This window comes from Staurois parvus, unplaced genomic scaffold (genome assembly GCF_062004578.1).
Source record: "Staurois parvus isolate SC_StPar_1 unplaced genomic scaffold, SC_StPar_1.0 ptg000149l, whole genome shotgun sequence".
Lineage (NCBI taxonomy): Eukaryota > Metazoa > Chordata > Amphibia > Anura > Ranidae > Staurois > Staurois parvus.
The window spans coordinates 5,729,407-5,746,668 of NW_028317945.1; the positions used below are offsets into that span (position 1 = coordinate 5,729,407).

Consider the following 17,262-nt stretch of genomic DNA (forward strand, 5'->3'; position numbering starts at 1 on the left):
TCTAAATTGGCCCTAGTATGTGTATGTATTAATGTGAGTTAGGGACCTTAGAGTGTGCGCCCCTTGAGGGTTAGGGACCGATGTGAATGTACAATATATGTATGTAAAGCGCTTTGTAAATTGATGGCACTATAGAAGTACCTTTAATAAATAATTATAGGGGATATTTACAGTGGGGAAAATAATTATTTGATCCCCTGCAGATTTTGTAAGTTTGCCCACTTACAAAAAAATGCTGTGCGACAAATTTCAACACGCACCGTTTCATTCTCTAGGGCCTCTTCTAGCAAAAAAAAAAAGTGTTTTTTAATGTAAACAAAAGACTTTGTCTTCAAGTGGTTAGAAAAGTGGGTGATGTGTGGCATAAGCATCTAATGTTGGCCCTGAAATGCCAGGATAGTAGAAACACCCCCCCAAAATACTTTTTTTGGAAAGTAGACACTCCAAAGTATTTGCCAAGGAGCATGGGGAGTATTTTGCAGCTCTTGTTTGAGGCCACAAGTCAGTGGACAATGAAGAAAGAAAATGAAAATGTATTTTTCTTTTTCAAAACCCTGTGAAAAAAATTATATCTGCAAAATACTCACCATGCCTTTTATTTCCTTGGGGTGTCTACTTTACAAAAAGGGGTCATTCGGGGGAGTGTTTGTATTATCCTGGCTTTTTAGGGCATCCGAATCTGATAGGTAGTGATGTGAGGTAATATACCCTTTGAAAGCCTGAAGGTGGTCATTGGGTTTTTGGGGAATGTATCTAGCTAGAATGCCAAAAAGTCTCTAACGTGTGGTATCCTCATACTCAGCAGAATGTGTTTTGGGTTGTTATTCCACATATACCCATGGCATGCATGAGCCATATATTCTTTAAGTCACAACTTTATGTTGAAAAAAAGAAAAAAGAAATTGTCATTTACCAAAAATGTGTGGCAAAAAATAAAATTTTCCAGGAGCTCAACATGCCTCGCAACAAAAGTGTCTATTTTCCCCCCAAAAAAAAGTCATTTGTAGGGGAGGGGGTTGGGATTTGTACTGCCCTCACATTTTACCTCCTCAAGAAATGTGATAGGCAGTCATAGCGTCTACAAACTTTGGTATACAGTCAGGTCCATAAATATTGGGACATGGACACAATTCTAACATTTTTGGCTCTATACACCACCACAATGGATTTGAAATGAAACGAACAAGATTTGCTTTAACTGCAGACTGTCAGCTTTAATTTGAGGGTATTTACATCCAAATCCGGTGAACGGTGTAGGAATTGCAACCGTTTGCATATGTGCCTCCCACTTGTTAAGGGACCAAAAGTAATGGGACAATTGGCTTCTCAGCTGTTCCATGGCCGGTTGTGTGTTTATTCCCTCATTATCCCAATTACAATGAGCAGATAAAAGGTCCAGAGTTCATTTCAAGTGTGCGATTTGCATTTGGAATCTGTTGCTGTCAACTCTCAAGATGACATCCAAAGAGCTGTCACTATCAGTGAAGCAAGCCATCATTAGGCTGAAAAAACAAAACAAACCCATCAGAGAGATAGCAAAACCATTAGGCGTGGCCAAAACAACTGTTTGGAACATTCTTAAAAAGAAGGAACGCACCGGTGAGCTCAGCAACACCAAAAGACCCGGAAGACCACGGAAAACAACTGTGGTGGATGAGCGAAGAATTCTTTCCCTGGTGAAGAAAACACCCTTCACAACAGTTGGCCAGATCAAGAACACTCTCCAGGAGGTAGGTGTATGTGTGTCAAAGTCAACCATTAAGAGAAGACTTCACCAGAGTGAATACAGAGGGTTCACCACAAGATGGAAACCATTGGTGAGCCTCAAAAACAGGAAGGCCAGATTAGAGTTTGCCAAACGACATGTAAAAAAGCCTTCACAGTTCTGGAACAACATCCTATGGACAGATGAGACCGAGATCAGCTTGTACCAGAGTGATGGGAAGAGAAGAGTATGAAGAAGGAAAGGAACTGCTCATGATCCTAAGCATACCACCTCATCAGTGAAGCATGGTGGTGGTAGTGTCATGGCGTGGGCATGTATGGCTGCCAATAGAACTGGTTCTCTTGTATTTATTGATGATGTGACTGCTGACAAAAGCAGCAGGATGAATTGTGAAGTGTTTCGGGAATATTATCTGCTCATATTCAGCCAAATGCTTCAGAACTCATTGGACGCCGCTTCACAGTGCAGATGGACAATGACCCAAAGCAGACTGCAAAAGCAACCAAAGAGTTTTTTTAAGGGAAAGAAGTGGAATGTTATGCAATGGCCAAGTCAATCACCTGACCTGAATCCGATTGAGCATGCATTTCACTTGCTGAAGACAAAACTGAAGGGAAAATGCCCCAAGAACAAGCAGAAACTGAAGACATTTGCAGTAGAGGCCTGGCAGAGCATCACCAGGGATGAAACCCAGCGTCTGGTGATGTCTATGCGTTCCAGACGTCAGGCTGTAATTGACAGGAAAGGATTTGTAACCAAGTATTAAAAAGTGAAAGTTTGATTTATGATTATTATTCTGTCCCATTACTTTTGGTCCCTTAAGAAGTGGGAGGCACATATGCAAACTATTGTAATTCCTACACCGTTCACCTGATTTGGATGTAAATACCCTCAAATTAAAGCTGACAGTCTGCAGTTAAAGCACATCTTGTTTGTTTCATTTCAAATCCATTGTGGTGGTGTATAGAGCCAAAAATGTTAGAATTGTGTCCATGTCCCAATATTTATGGACCTGACTGTATATGCTGGAACTTGCGCAGCTTTTACGTTCTAACTTTCACACAAATCAATATACATGTATTGGGATTTTTTTTTGCTAAAGACACGTGGCAGAATACATTTTGGCCTAAATTTATGACTAACTTCGAGTTGTCCGGATATTATTTTTTTTTTTATAACGGATAATAGAAAATATCGTTTTTTTCATTTATATCACAAAAAATAAAAAACCCAGTGGTGATAAAATACCACCAAAATTTGTGTGAAAAAAAAAAAAGCAACAAAACTTGTTTGGGTACAGCGTTGCATGACCATGCAATTATCAGTTGAAATTGCAGAGCGCCGAATAGCAAAAAAATTACCTGGTCCTGAAAGGGGGTAAGTCTTCTGGATCTGATGTTAAGGGGACATAGAAATTCTTCTTTTGCTACTGAAGACTTTTATTTGCAAACTGGATAATGTCTTTTATAATCTATTTTCTCACGCAGAGAATTCTGACCTGACAAATTCTTTGTAAAAAAAAAAACAAACAAAACACACACACACGTTACTGCATACCTCTTTCTAACATATCATCTGCCATTGCTGCAGCTAGTTTGGCGTCTCCAAGCATCACGGGACAAATGGGATGGTCATTTCCAGAAATAGTGAAACCTGCAGCTGCCATCTTGTTGCGAAACCTGTAATACATCACAGGTTAGTTGTAAAGTTACAAAACTAATTTGCTGTGGAAATAAACAAATTATATACCAGTCCTGAAATATATCAATGCAGACCCTGATAGCGGTCAGTTCTTCCTTCCCAAGTCTTATATTACTAAGTGAACACTAGCATTACAATGGTCTTGCCATTTTAAAGTGACATTAAATTTAATTTACATACAGTTTACCTCAAACATTTTCTTGCTCTGGTTCTCATCCCCATCCACCAAATCATCCACCAAATCACCCCACTCCCTTTCTTGTGGCCCCCAGCATGTAAACAATTTTTAAAAATACATTTTCAAAGTCTTGAGACAATCTACATGAATAAAGGGCAACGTGCTGGTGGGCCCATGACGCCCTGCGTTCACTATAGTATCCTCTCTTCCAGGTTGAGCAACACTGGCTGTCATTCAACATGGAAGACTGACTGTATTTTGTGGCATTCAAGAGGTGCCGCAAGCCACAGCTCTGGATTGAAGACGAATATTGAAGCCAAAGCTCTATTTTATTTTTATGGTGCTGGTGAGGGGAGGGGCGGGGGCTGTCTCAATAAAAAAAAAAAATAGCCTACAGTTAGACTTTAAAGTAGAACGTAAGGCAAACTGCTTAATAGACAAACTACATATACAGTACTTTCAAACACTCCGCCACACTTCACAGCCAGGAAAATAGTGTGCTACTACACTTTACCAGTTTTATTGCTTCCTTGGACATCTCCCTACTCATTGAACAAAGGAAATTATGCTGCTTAATTATCCACTGAGCCAGCTGGAGAAGGAGAGGACACATAAGAAGCTGCAAAACTGAACAGGAAAAGAAGGGTGTGCAGTGTGGGAAAGGTGTGCAAATCCCAACATTTGGTAAAAGAGTTATATATGTATTATGTATGTGCTTACCGTGCCGTTTTAGCAGTCATCGACTGAGCAATTGTATTACTTTCCATCAAGAGGTCAAGAGCTTTAGAGGCACTGCCAACAACAGCTGGAGGAAGCGTATTGGAGAAAAGGTATGGTCGGGAACGTTGCCGCAACAAGTCAATGAGAGGCTTTGGGCCTGTTGTATACCCACCTGGGGGATGTAGAGTAATACCGTTATAGCCAAAAGAAAACAGGTTAACAGTTAAAGTGCATTTAAACCCAAGAACAAACATTTAGGATATTGCAGCTTGGGCTACTGAACACCACCTGCTCCTCCTCTCTATAACAAAGGATGCATTCTGTAGTTCACAGAGCAGAGGAGAGGTGGGCAGGGCTCAGATCAATGCTTGAAATTTCTGTGCAGCAGAGGAGAGGAAACACTCAAGTAGCTCACTCGCTGGATTTCTGACCAGATAAACAGATTTCTTTCTGTACTGTGCAGCTTGCTAAAAAGGTTTTTAGTTAATTTCTTTTACCTACAGTTTACAGATAAAGTAAAACAGGATTTCTGAGTTAGGCTGGCCATAGACGGGCCATTTATCGGCCGAATTGTCAGCCGATAAACGAAAAGTCGGTCGTTGCCACCATGGATGCTGCCACCAATGCTCACAAAAAAACGCCCATTTTTCGTGGATTTTCCAACATGACCGATAAAAAAAATGAGAAGATCCGCGAAAAACGGCCGACAGCATTGCCCCACTAACGGCATGAATATCTGCCAATTTTTCGCGCGGACGAAAATTCGTCCGATAAACGACCCGTCTCTGGGCTGCATTAGGCAACGAGGTCAAGATGACACCAGATTAATCCCATCATGTAGGAACCTCCAGGAGGACTAGTCAACAGACAGAAACAATAAGTGACTTGATTAACTCCATTAACAATGGGACAAATACACAACGGTAAACACATCACACCTTGGTAAACAGATTACAGCAAGAGACCTCAGCATCAGGTTGTTTTGAGAAGACTATATTAGCACATGATTAGAGGATGTGAGTCTAGGAGGAGGGGTTGAAGCAGTCAATGCTGGTTTGGGCACAGACCGCAAATCCGTGTCCTGGTCCTCCAGTTCTCAGAGTGTGTGTTTTGGGGACACAGACTTGAATCTGAAGTAAAAAGGTCCCCCCAGGCACACACCTCCCAAAGAGTAGAGCACCTTCAGATGCCAGGGCCCATGGTAAGTAGGCAAGAGACTAGCCTGCAGTCCCCTCCAAAAGCCCCTGTTCCAGTTGGGTCTGTCATATCCTCCCACTTCCGTCATGCTCCCATTTTATGGAGAAGCAATAGTAGGAGTGGTTCATGATAACAAAGAAGAGGGACCTGTATCCCTTTAAATTGATACTCTGAGTGCTGCATTAGCAAGTCACTTGCTATGGGGGCACCCATACAGAAAAGTTCTCAAACCAGACTGTGTGCATCCATAGACACACAGCACTGTAAGACCTGCTCACAAGAGTTTTACTTCCAGCAGCAGGAGCCTACAAACAATGCATTAAGATAAAAAAAATTTTGACTTTAGAACCACTTAATGTAGTCCAAAAAAAAGAAGATTTTATGGCAAGTCAAAAACCCTGTGTTTTCTTAATTGTACATTAAAGGCATACAGGGCACATTGGGACATCCAAAAGCAGTCCATCTAAGGCCTCAATCACACGGACATAGTGTACACCTGTGTGAGCGCTGTGTTTTGCCGGCAAGGGATGCACAGGTGTTCTGTGCATACAAGTGCATGAAGTTCTATTCATGTCAGTTGGGCTGCAGCTACTGCTCCCAATTTAGCATCCATGTGGACGCGCATTGGGTTTTCATTTCCCAAATGAATTTTGAAAACAGAGATCCTATAGAATTAAAGATAGTTTGCCAACCTTTTTTTTACCAAACCTACAATTTTAATAAGAAAAATTAAAACGATAAGTGGCAAACACAAAATGCCAACTGCAAATTTCTGACTATAAAACTGGGTCCAATTAAAGCCTAAGCTAGGCAAAAAAAAAAAAAATACAAAAAACAGCACAAGGGACAGCACGTACCTGCTGGCTGCTGTTGTAGTCGTAATCCAAGTCCTCTGCACCCCCCCCCCCCCACTCCACCACATATCCACAGTTCTGATCTTCCAGTGCTGTGCGTAATAGGCATCAAGGGACATGCCACAGGCACTAGTCAAGAGTGCCAACTATGTCTGCCCTTTCCACCCCCTCCTCCATTCATAGAAGCTGTACTATAGCTTCCACAACCTATGAAAGGAGAAGGACCATCCTCCCTTCATAGATCTGGCGAAGATGTTAGCGACAGAGTGAGTAGGGAGTCTGTCATAATGTGCAAATATGATGTGCATACTTACACATTATGGCAAATCCCCTAAGCACTGGCCGTGGAATTCAGCTCCACATTACGTGACACAGCACTGTCCATCTCCTCCCCACTACATTGCACATATACTGACAGTGAATCCAGAGGTACCAGCCTTACAGACCCCAACTTGCAGTTAGCTAGAAAACCATAAATCTAATGATTGTAGCAATTGAATGGTTAACATTAGCAAGTAAACCAAGGATTAATCAAAATAACAGCTGTATTTCACCCCATCCTTTGTTGTTCAGATGCTGTAATCCCAACATCACAAATTATCATCCTTTTGCACAAGCAGAGTCTCCTATATACTGCTAATATACAAATAGAAAGAAGAGTCAATGCAGGAATCTTTGTTTTCAATGTATGTTTTTGACCTCCAAGTATGCTCCCCTGTTTAAAATTACAGATGCCTGTAGCGGTTTGCAAAAAAGCTCACCCCATAGTTATGAAGAATGCAAACTGGAAGAAGGCTTCCATCTAGCCACTCTGCCATAAAGTCCAGATCAGCGGAGGGCTGCAGTGATGGTTGTCCTTATGGAACTTTGTCCCATCTCCACACGATCGTTGGAGCTCAGCCAGAGAGAGCATTGGGTTCTTGGTCACCTCTCTAAGGCCCTTCTCCTCCACTTGCTCAGTTTGGCCAGGCAACCAGCTCTTGAAAGAGTTTTTTGTAGCCTTCCCAAGATCTGTGCCTTTCAATAATCCTGTCTCTGAGCTCTGCAGGCAGTTCCTTTGACCTCATGGCTTTTGCCCTGATACAGTATGCATTATGACCTGTGAAGGCTTTTATAGGGAAGTGTGTGTCTTTCCAAATAATGTCAATCAATTTAGTTTAGCACAGGTGGACTCCAATCAAGGTGTAGAAACATCTCTGCAATGATCAAGAGAAATGGGAGGCACCTGAGCTAAATTTCAAGTGTTGTTGCACATGGTCTGAATACTTATGCAAAAAAAATACTTATTAAAAATACTTATGCCAAAAAGACATTTCTAAAATTCTAATTTAATTTTGTCATTATCACTGAGTGTAGATTAATGAGAACAAAATGAATTTAGACAATTGTATGATCAGCTGCAACATAACAAAATTGAAAAAAGTGAAGGGGGTCTGAATACTTTCTGAATGCACTGTATATAGTCTCCAGAAAGTGAAAATGTCACAACAAAATCATGGTACTCAATCCCTTGGTGCCGAAGCCTCACCGGCCGTTTAGGGGGTTTGTGAGGCTGAGAGCTGGGGCGAGGTTTAGGGTCACGTGATTGGCTGTCACAGCAGTCACATTATCGGAAAGGTCCTGATCACAAGTAGTGATCAGAACCTTTCCATGAGGTGCGTACTGCGAACGTACTGTGAACGAACACTCTCAGCACGTTTGTTTACTTTTGGTATGCAGATAGGTTAATAAACTAGTATTGGGGAGAGGAACCCAAGCTAGGCACCAAACTAAGTAGCCTAGGATAGGGTTTTCAAAAAGTGAGAGGCACAACCAGTCAGGAAAAGCTTAGCCAGGAGGCATCCAAGTTCTCATATTAGAATTAGGGGTTTCTCATATGCTCATAACACGGATCCCATCCATCCAATAGTATAAATATAACCTAATATAGTGACGTTAGGTGCTAGATGGAATCTGCTTATACTACTTTAAGCTCAGATAATATCACACAATATAAATATAAATCAGTGTGCTAAGAAAAAAAAAAACAAAGAAAATAAAAAATACAAAACACTCTACATACTGTATATAATATACACCGATTTATATTTATATTGTGTGATATTATCGATGTTTAAAGTAGTATAAGCAAATTCTATCTAGTACCTAGCATCACTATAATGGTTAATATTTGGATTTACACACTGCTATTGTGGTAGGAGCAGCAAAATTTGTGGGGAGCATACACACATTTTTGGTGGTTAATATATTTTTAAGAGAAGGCATTTGTGGTGCAGGTTCATTGTTTTATAACATCTAAAAGTATGGCTCCTGATGTTAATTTCTCCAAAAGAAGCCCAAGAAGTCTCAGGATGTGAAAAGGTGTCTGATATTTATTATGCTGTCTATGACGCAGTAACCCTTTTCTTTTTGTTTTGAAAATATTTAATAAACTACAAACTTGATACAAATTTATAAACTGAGTTGCAGTTCAGTGAGCAAAAAAAAGTTTTTGATCTCCTACCAACCAACAATAATTCTGGCTCCCACAGACTGACTATGTACTCATGTGCTACTCATCATTAGGAGCACCTTAAATTGACAGGACTAATATAACTCGTTATTTGTATAAAAGACACCTGTCCACAGAATCGCTTTCTTCCATTCAAATGTCACCACCATGGGCAAGACCAAAGAGCTGTCAAAGGATGTGAGGGAAAAGATTGTAGACCTGCACAAGGCTGGAATGGGCTACAAGACCATCAGCAGGACGCTTGGTGAGAAGGAGACAACTGCTAGAGCGATTATTATCAAATGGAAGAAACACAAAATAACCATCAATCTCCCTCGGTCTGGAGCTCAATGCAAGATTTCTTCTCATGGGGTAAGGATGAGCATGAGAAAAAAAAAAAAAAAAGGATGATCATGAGGGATCAGCCCAGAACTACATAGGAGAAGCTTGTGAATGATCTCAAGGCAGTTGGGACCACAGTAACCAAACAAACCATTGGTAACACAATCCGCGCCCGAAAGGCCCCCCCTTTTCAACACGGCACATGTACAGGCCCAACTGAAGTGTGCTGATGAACATCTAAATGATTCAGAGAAGGATTGAGAGAAAGTGCTGTGGTCAGATGAGACCAAAATTTAGCTCTTTGGCATTAACTCGACTCACCGTGTTTGGAGGCAGAAAAATGCTGACTGTGACCTTAAGAACACCATCCCTACAGTCAAGCACGGAGGTGGAAACATGCTTTGGGGCTTTTTCTCAGCTAAAAGGTACAGGCTGACTTTGCCGCATTGAGGGGCCAATGGATGGAGCCATGTATTTTAAAATCTTGGATGAGAACCTTCTTCCCAGAACACTGAAGATGGGTCTCCCAGTATGACAATGACCCAAAACATACTGCCAATGCAACAACAAAGTCATGTTTTGCTTGGGGATCAAAATATTTTACTCACTGAACTGCAATTCAATTTATAACATTTGTATCCTGTTTTTTCTGGAGTTTTGGTTGCTATTCTGTCTCTATCAAAATCTGCAAAGGATCAAATAATTATTTTCCCCACTGTATGCGGGGCCAGATTTTAGGGCCTGAAGACCCTTAAATCTGATCCCACATACAGTGGCCTTAGTGATTGGCATAAGATAGCTACCTTAGGTAGCGACTGGCTGATGACAGGGAAACAACTGTAACACCAGTTGACCCACAAGCTGATTATGAGTCAAGTCTCAAAAGCAGTAAAGATTTAAAAGAGCAACTAGAAATCTTTCACAGGCAATCCTGCCCAATTATGTTATGATAAAATGTTCATATTCTTTTGAATGTAAAAATTAATCCTCAAGGATGTCATTACACAATATACTGAAATCCTGTGGTTGACCCAGCTTGCTCTATTGGCTACTTTCTGGTGTCGAGAACTGCTTATAGTCTGACATTCTCTGCCCTTCTGGCCCCCCTCACCCTGGTTTGTATTACCAAAAAATATCTTGCTTGACTTTTCTTTAACCTTAGGCTGTCCTCACACTTCATTATCTCAGATACAGTACTCTCATTTATTTGAGCGCTCGGTGTCATTGTGTCAGAAAACTCATTTGGGTAGTCCTCTAACAGGTCTAATTCATATTTATACGGAAAAATATCTGTAGGAGCAGTAAAAGCTATATTTCATGCAATCTCAATCTAGAAGAAGTTTTATCCCAAATTTACAATTCCATAACATGATTTTAAATTTAAAAAAAAAAAAAAAAAAAAGAAGGGAGAGAGAAAGGAAAGCACACAGCCACATTTTGTGACCAATTAAACAATGATAAAAAGACTGTTACTAGACAAATATCTTATAATGTAATTATGCTAAGCTAATGGTACCATGTTATGCTAATGGTACAAAAACTGACCTGCAGCTCCACCCAATGCCTTGCCGAGTGTAGAATTAACAATGGTCACTTGGTCCATGACTCCAAGAAGCTCATCTGTTCCCCTGCCAAAAGAGAGGACACTCAAATACATATTCAGGAAGCTGTGGTATATTTTCACTTGAAAATAAATCTATGAGTATATTAAACATTGCCGGAACAGGCCATTTGTTTTATACACAATTACACATTTGTAGAAGTAGTACATAATGGAGGTACAATGGATACTTCTGAAAAGGAATGCTGTAAAAACAAGAAAATCCAAATTGAAAAGTATAACTAACTTTGCATTATATACCCATTTGTATAAGCCAACCACTTACATATACAGTATGACTACAGACCTCAGATCAGATACCGCTATCTAAGTAGCTGTTGTATTTGCTGGTATTATACATTGTGACATTAAGAAAGGCGAGGTGATTGAGGGGCACTTTGCATGCTTTCATATGTAGGAAACTAAAGTGGAATACAAATTTTCCTTTCCACTTGTGACCACCAGTAGGTGGTATATGTGACGATCGTGGCGTCAGACCCCCAGCCCTTCTCACCAACTAGTAACCGAAGGACTAGCTAATCTAAAACCGCGCTGTCACATGCGTAACAATACCACGCTCAACTTCACCCTGCACAAAGATTTTCCAGCTAATGGACCACAATCTGTGTACCTGCAGCCTGAGAGTGATTGTTACTGGGTCAGGTTAATTACGCAATTAACCCTTCACACTGCCACCACCTCCGTTTTGTACAGAGAAAGAGGAAACTCGGCAATATTAGCAATAACACTATGATGTTTGAATAATCGTCTGTATACCACTGTCACCGCAGGCAGGGATATATAGAGGTTTAAAAACACACACAGTAGCGCTCTTCAGAGACAGGGATTCTTAGTTTGCATAAAAGAGCATTAAAATAATTTACAGAAAAAAGATAAAAAGATGTAGCATATATATATATATATATATATATATACACACACACACACACATACATATATATATACACACACACATACATATATATATACACATACATACAGAGACCAATAACACAGCAAAGAGATAACAGAAAGAAGTTTAGAGAGGCAAAGTACTTGCCGTCAGCCTTGGTTTAAGCAGAGTTCAAGTGTCAGAGCAAAAGGGTACCGTTCTCCCAAAGTTGGTTCCAATATTAAAAGGGAGAATTCTTCAACTTCAGCTCAACTGCTCCCAGCATAGCAGCCTTTTTCTAGGGACTCAGCAGGGTGCCTCCTTAAAGCAGAGAACCAATCGCCTCATTTGGGGAGGGGTGCTTAGGCGGAGACTCACGCTAGAACCAAAATCCCTCCCAGTTTATATCATGATCAATAACCTACCCCAGGTGCATGTAGCAACCTAGCCACTAGTAGATTAATAAGCAGAATCATCTGCTGAACATCTAGATATTAAATATGACATACCTGCTTGGATCGGTTAAGGAGATATCGTTTTCTGCTCTCCTGTAGATTTCAGCTAGGGGGTGTAAGATATCAGACGACTTGCATGAAACTGAGCTAACCGAATATATGCTTTGTTTTTATGTAATTATTTCCCAGCTCCAGATATAAAATTATATGGAAAAGTGGGTTTTTAAATGTGAGTCTGTTTTACAGCTAGCTGGAATGTCTTTGAAGCCCAATGAAGGACTGGTTTATAGTTTTAAGATTCTCTCAGGTTGAGAAGCTAACAGACACCCGGGCACCAGCTAATTTGGGATTTATAACCATGAAGCTCTCCCGCTGGGGCCTGGTGCCTTTTGAACTCAGCATTATACAGACCACATGTCACTGAACAGAGAGGGAGGGGGGATTGGAGGAAAGCTGATTTGGAAGTAGAAATGATACAAGATGGAGGCCTTTGCCAAAATGGAGGTTCGCATCCATCTCTGTACATACTCCAGTCCTGCTTTATATATACTGTAGCAATTGTAAGAGGTTACTCTTGGCCTGGGACTCGGGAAGACATACCTGAAAAAGCTGTGGATGTGAAAGTTTCCTTTGTACAAGAAAGGAAAGGGTTTGCATGTCTTGTTGGTAACTGGGACAAGCCCTTCACCTGTGAGATAGGAATCTCTGCTGTTTAGTTAGTGCTTGGATGGCAAGGATTTACTTTCTGTTTTGTTTATTTTCCATGCAACCTTTTAAATAAAACTGACTACAAGCCAGACTTTTATGAAAGACCAGCCGCCTGGACTGCCTTTCTGCTAGGGAAGGCGATTCCCATCTGAGATAACTCCACAATATATAAATGAATCTACCCTTTTTATTCTAATAGAGCGGCTTCACACAGCCACGCTGCACTTTTGCCAACATACAGCTAACCTGCTGTTTTCATGCAGATTAGCTGCGCTTTCCCATACACTTCTATGAGGTCCTGTGGTTTTATTGTGGTTTCAGAAAGCACACCAAAACTCCTGCTGGCTGCACTTGTGGTGCACTTTCTGAAACTGCACCAAAACTGTGGGACCTCATAGATGTCTATGGCAAAGCACAGCTAACCTGCGCAAAACCCGTGGCTTATCTGCACTTTGCCCACACCATGGTGGTGGGAAACCTCCATTAGATGGCAAGTGCCCTTATCTAAAGTGCCACAAATATTTAAATGGTCTTTGTACCCAAAAAAAACCCCAAAAAACTAAAGCAGTCATGTAGATTTAAAGTCAAAGAATCAAAATACATGCAGTTTCAGCAGCAGTTATCAATGCTCCTCTACACCCAAATGCCGGGCTGTTTTAAAAGGGCAAAATTCCAAACACTTCCCTGCTTTTTCCTACTATCCCATCACTATGACGGGCTGCCTCACTGGCCAATAGTCTGAGATGGGGAAAAGGGAGAGCATGTCAATGAAAGATGCTACAGCTGTGTGCAAATTCTCTGCCTACAGACTTAATTATTTTTATAAACCTAAAATGGGGGAGGGGGGGTTATACTTTCCTGCTCTGTGCAAGGATATTGAACACTTACCTCCTTTACTGGGGTCCCCCGCTGACACTGTCTGCTCCCCTATAGTGAGCATATATGCAGGCAGGTGCACACCTGAGCTGAGCTGTATGCATCCATCGACACATACAGCGTGGATCGGAAACACCCCCCACTTCCTCCTCACTGGATTTGATTGACAGCAGCAGGAGCCAATGGCTCTCGCTGCTATCAGTTTGTCCTCTGAGAACATGGAGAAAGATCAGAGCTGCAGCAGACAGGAACAGCGCTGGATCAATAGAGGGCTCATGTAACTATTTGGGGGGGTTGTGGAGCAAACAAGGTGAGTGTCTTTACTGTAGTGAATTAAAGGTTAAAAAAAATAATCTTTTGACTTTAGAACCACCTTAATTTCTTTATTTTAAGTTTAAAAGCTTAAAAGTGGTTGTAAACCCTTACATACACCCAGTGAAGTGACTGGCCTTCACAGAGATGAAACAAAATCCTCCTACACAAGTTGTAACGGTCCACCTGCAGTCATCTCTACTCTACATCTGTCCAGAGTTTATAAAGCTTATCTAAGCTTTCAGAAAACAGGGGGCAGAGAGCTGAAATGACACAATGCAGAGCTCAGTGAGAAGAGCTCTGAGAGTTGATTGGAGGGAAGGGTCACATACCCCCTTCACAGGAGCACACAGGAACAGAGCTGAGGATGTCTATCACAGGTTGTGTGTTAGAAATCCCTCATAGTCACCTTTTTTCTCTTGGGGTTAGAAAAACTTGTCAGAAGTGACTAATACAAATATCAGAGGAGCAGACAGAAATGACACGTCGTGCTCTTGAGGGGTATGCTTTGTTCATACTTCATGTCTGAGGTTTACAACCACTTTACTCCAGAAGAAACACAGCTGAATACAGTTAATGTGAATATGTCCAAGTATTTCTTACCGTCCATTTGGTCCCATAAAGCCAGTGGCATGACATTCATCTATAAACACCAAGGCATTATAGCGCTTTGCCAGGCCACAAATCTCACGCAGAGGAGCAATATCTCCATCCATAGAGAAGACACCATCAGTAGCTATAAGACGCAGGCGGTGTTTCTGAACAGAGAAAATGTTCAGTTTAAAATATACAATTAATTGTAAACAAAACATTTTAATGTTCCATTCATAACAGATAACTAGTAACTTGATAAGAATGATCTATCAAAACCAGCATAACCGAATGGCATGACAGATAAGAACAACCAGACCTCAGACCTAGTGAATTACCCTTCCCACTGTGCACCACACATGCCATTACCAGGCGGCTGCCATTCTTTCGGTTTGTTGTATTTGACCTGTATATGAAGTGCTTTTTTTTAAATTTGAGGTTTGTAAATAGTATATGCCATTTTAGGAAAACAGTACTTTAGTTAAAGTGGAACTACACTACATCTAAGCACCACAATCCAAAAATGCAATTTAACTCATTGTTAATATCCAAAGCAAACTCACCCACCCATGTCTCCTTGCGTTATTTTGCTGAGAAAGTGTTCTGAAAACACCCTCATCATTTCTGGCAGTGGCCATCTTAAGTAAGGGAGATTATGTAGCATTTACTTCCTGGAATCCATCTGCCTTTAGCTCAGGCATAGGCTGAGCTGAGAACCCTCCCTCTTCTGAATGCTGCTGGGTTGTATAACAATTTGCCTAGCCATGTAAACCAGGAAGTAACTAAAGAAATGTATAAAAAAAAAAAAGTTTAACACAAGTAAATATGATATACTTTCCAATCCATTTACTAATGCTAAAACAGTCCAGTATGGTGATTGGGAGAGAGTGAAGTTTCTGCTTTAGGCTCCATGCACACTGGCTGTTTAAATAACGCTGGTAACAGCTGTGTAAAGTCACATTAAAAACGTGACTTTCAGCGTTTTTGTATTTTTTTTTTTAATTTAAAAATTTTTGGGGGGGTAAAAAAAAAAAAAAAAGTATGTCCAAAAATGCTGGATTGGTGTGATTTACCGTGTGTTGCTGCATTTTTACAGCTAAAAACACCTCTAGAAATCCACTAGTACTGGGGGGGGTTTTCAGCCAAAAAACATCCTTGCCAAAAAACGCTGATTACAGTCTATGTGTGCATGGATACACAGGATAACATGCTGGGGAGTTTACTGGCTGTAGGAAAAAATGTCAAAGCCAAAAACAGCAGATGTAAAAACGTCCAGTGTGCATGAGGACTAAGGATTACGCTCAATTTGATACAATAAAACATATATGCCACTGTTGGTGCTCTGTTAGATAAATGTAGTACATGATATTGGAGGTGTCTTTATGCACTTTTTAGTTTCCACATATACCTGTAGATGTACGCAATTCTTTTTAATCAAAACCAGATTCAGTAGGTTCTTTTGGCTAGAAACATGGGGATTGTAAGTGTAGGGGAATCTTGTACTGCTTCATCAGTTTTGATCACAAGATCAAGCATAAGCAAAAAATACAGTATATACTGTATATATTATTAACCTACAAAAGCACACAACAATGGATTGCAGTAGTTAAATTCATTTTTAAAAAAATATTTAAAGCTGGGCTTTAGTGCAAACAGCTAAAACATACAAATTAAATATTTAGGCCCCTTTCACACAGACTTTCCAATCAGGTCCACCAGTCAGTTTTCAAGTGGACCTGATCAGGAGCTCCATGCAGGTATATATGCGCAGGAGGATGTAAACATGTATCCTATTGGACTGCACTTTAGATACGTGTAACTGCTATAAACAGGAAAATGAAGGACTATGAAAATGAAAGTTGTCACTACAATTTACCACTCTGCTGTGCAGAGGGATTACAGGAGAGCTTCCAGCTACATGTACACTTGCTGTCTCCACTGGCATTGCTGCAGATATTTGAAAAACAAAAAAACAAACAAAAAACACACACACCAAAACCATACACATAAATCTACTAGTCAGTCTCGCACCATAGAGGGTAGTGCGAGACTGACTAGTAGATTTAGATTGGCAAATTAAAGCCAAAACATGAGCTAACACTTTAAAAGCAGTTACAGGAACAGATTTTTCTATTTTTCTTTACCTATTTGGTTAAAAGATTTTAATGCCGACTATTGTAAGCAACCCTATCAGTGTTAAACGGTTTGTCTCCATCCTCAGTTTGCTGAACAACTCTCCTAAAAAAGGAGAAGTTCTGGATTTTTTCCTTAAAATTATACCTGCCTAGGTGGATGCAGCGTCAGTCCGATGCTGTATCTGTCCCCCACCGGCTCCAAGTGTGAGAATTCAGTGGTCACATGACAGCTGATCACTGAGTTCTCACTGCCACTGTGAACAGAGAGCGGTGACTGTCAGTGACTGTCTGGAGCGCTGGGCTGTGGAGGGAGCAGCTGACTCAGGTTCTCAGGGGCTCGCTGAGAGGCTGATCTAGAGGCCACTCCATATTCTGGGGTGGATCCCAACTTTAAAGTTGGGATCTTTACCCAGCCTGGACCAGCTCAGTGACACCAGCCCGCTATCAGCTGAAACAAACTGCACTCCAAAAGAGCTTTGGCTGT

The 17,262-nt window shown here is 40.8% G+C and overlaps 1 protein-coding gene across 1 annotated transcript in view; it reads right to left on the bottom strand.

The window, feature by feature from the left end:
• GCAT (glycine C-acetyltransferase) overlaps nucleotides 1-17,262 on the bottom strand; it is a 91,967-nt gene that overhangs the window by 12,456 nt on the left and 62,249 nt on the right. The window contains exons 5-8 of the mRNA XM_089674273.1: nucleotides 14,656-14,810; nucleotides 10,755-10,837; nucleotides 4,326-4,497; nucleotides 3,284-3,405 (exon numbers count right to left, since the gene is read on the bottom strand). Of these exons, the coding sequence (XP_089530399.1) occupies nucleotides 3,284-3,405; nucleotides 4,326-4,497; nucleotides 10,755-10,837; nucleotides 14,656-14,810 (532 nt within the window). The remainder of the gene's footprint in view (nucleotides 1-3,283; nucleotides 3,406-4,325; nucleotides 4,498-10,754; nucleotides 10,838-14,655; nucleotides 14,811-17,262) is intronic.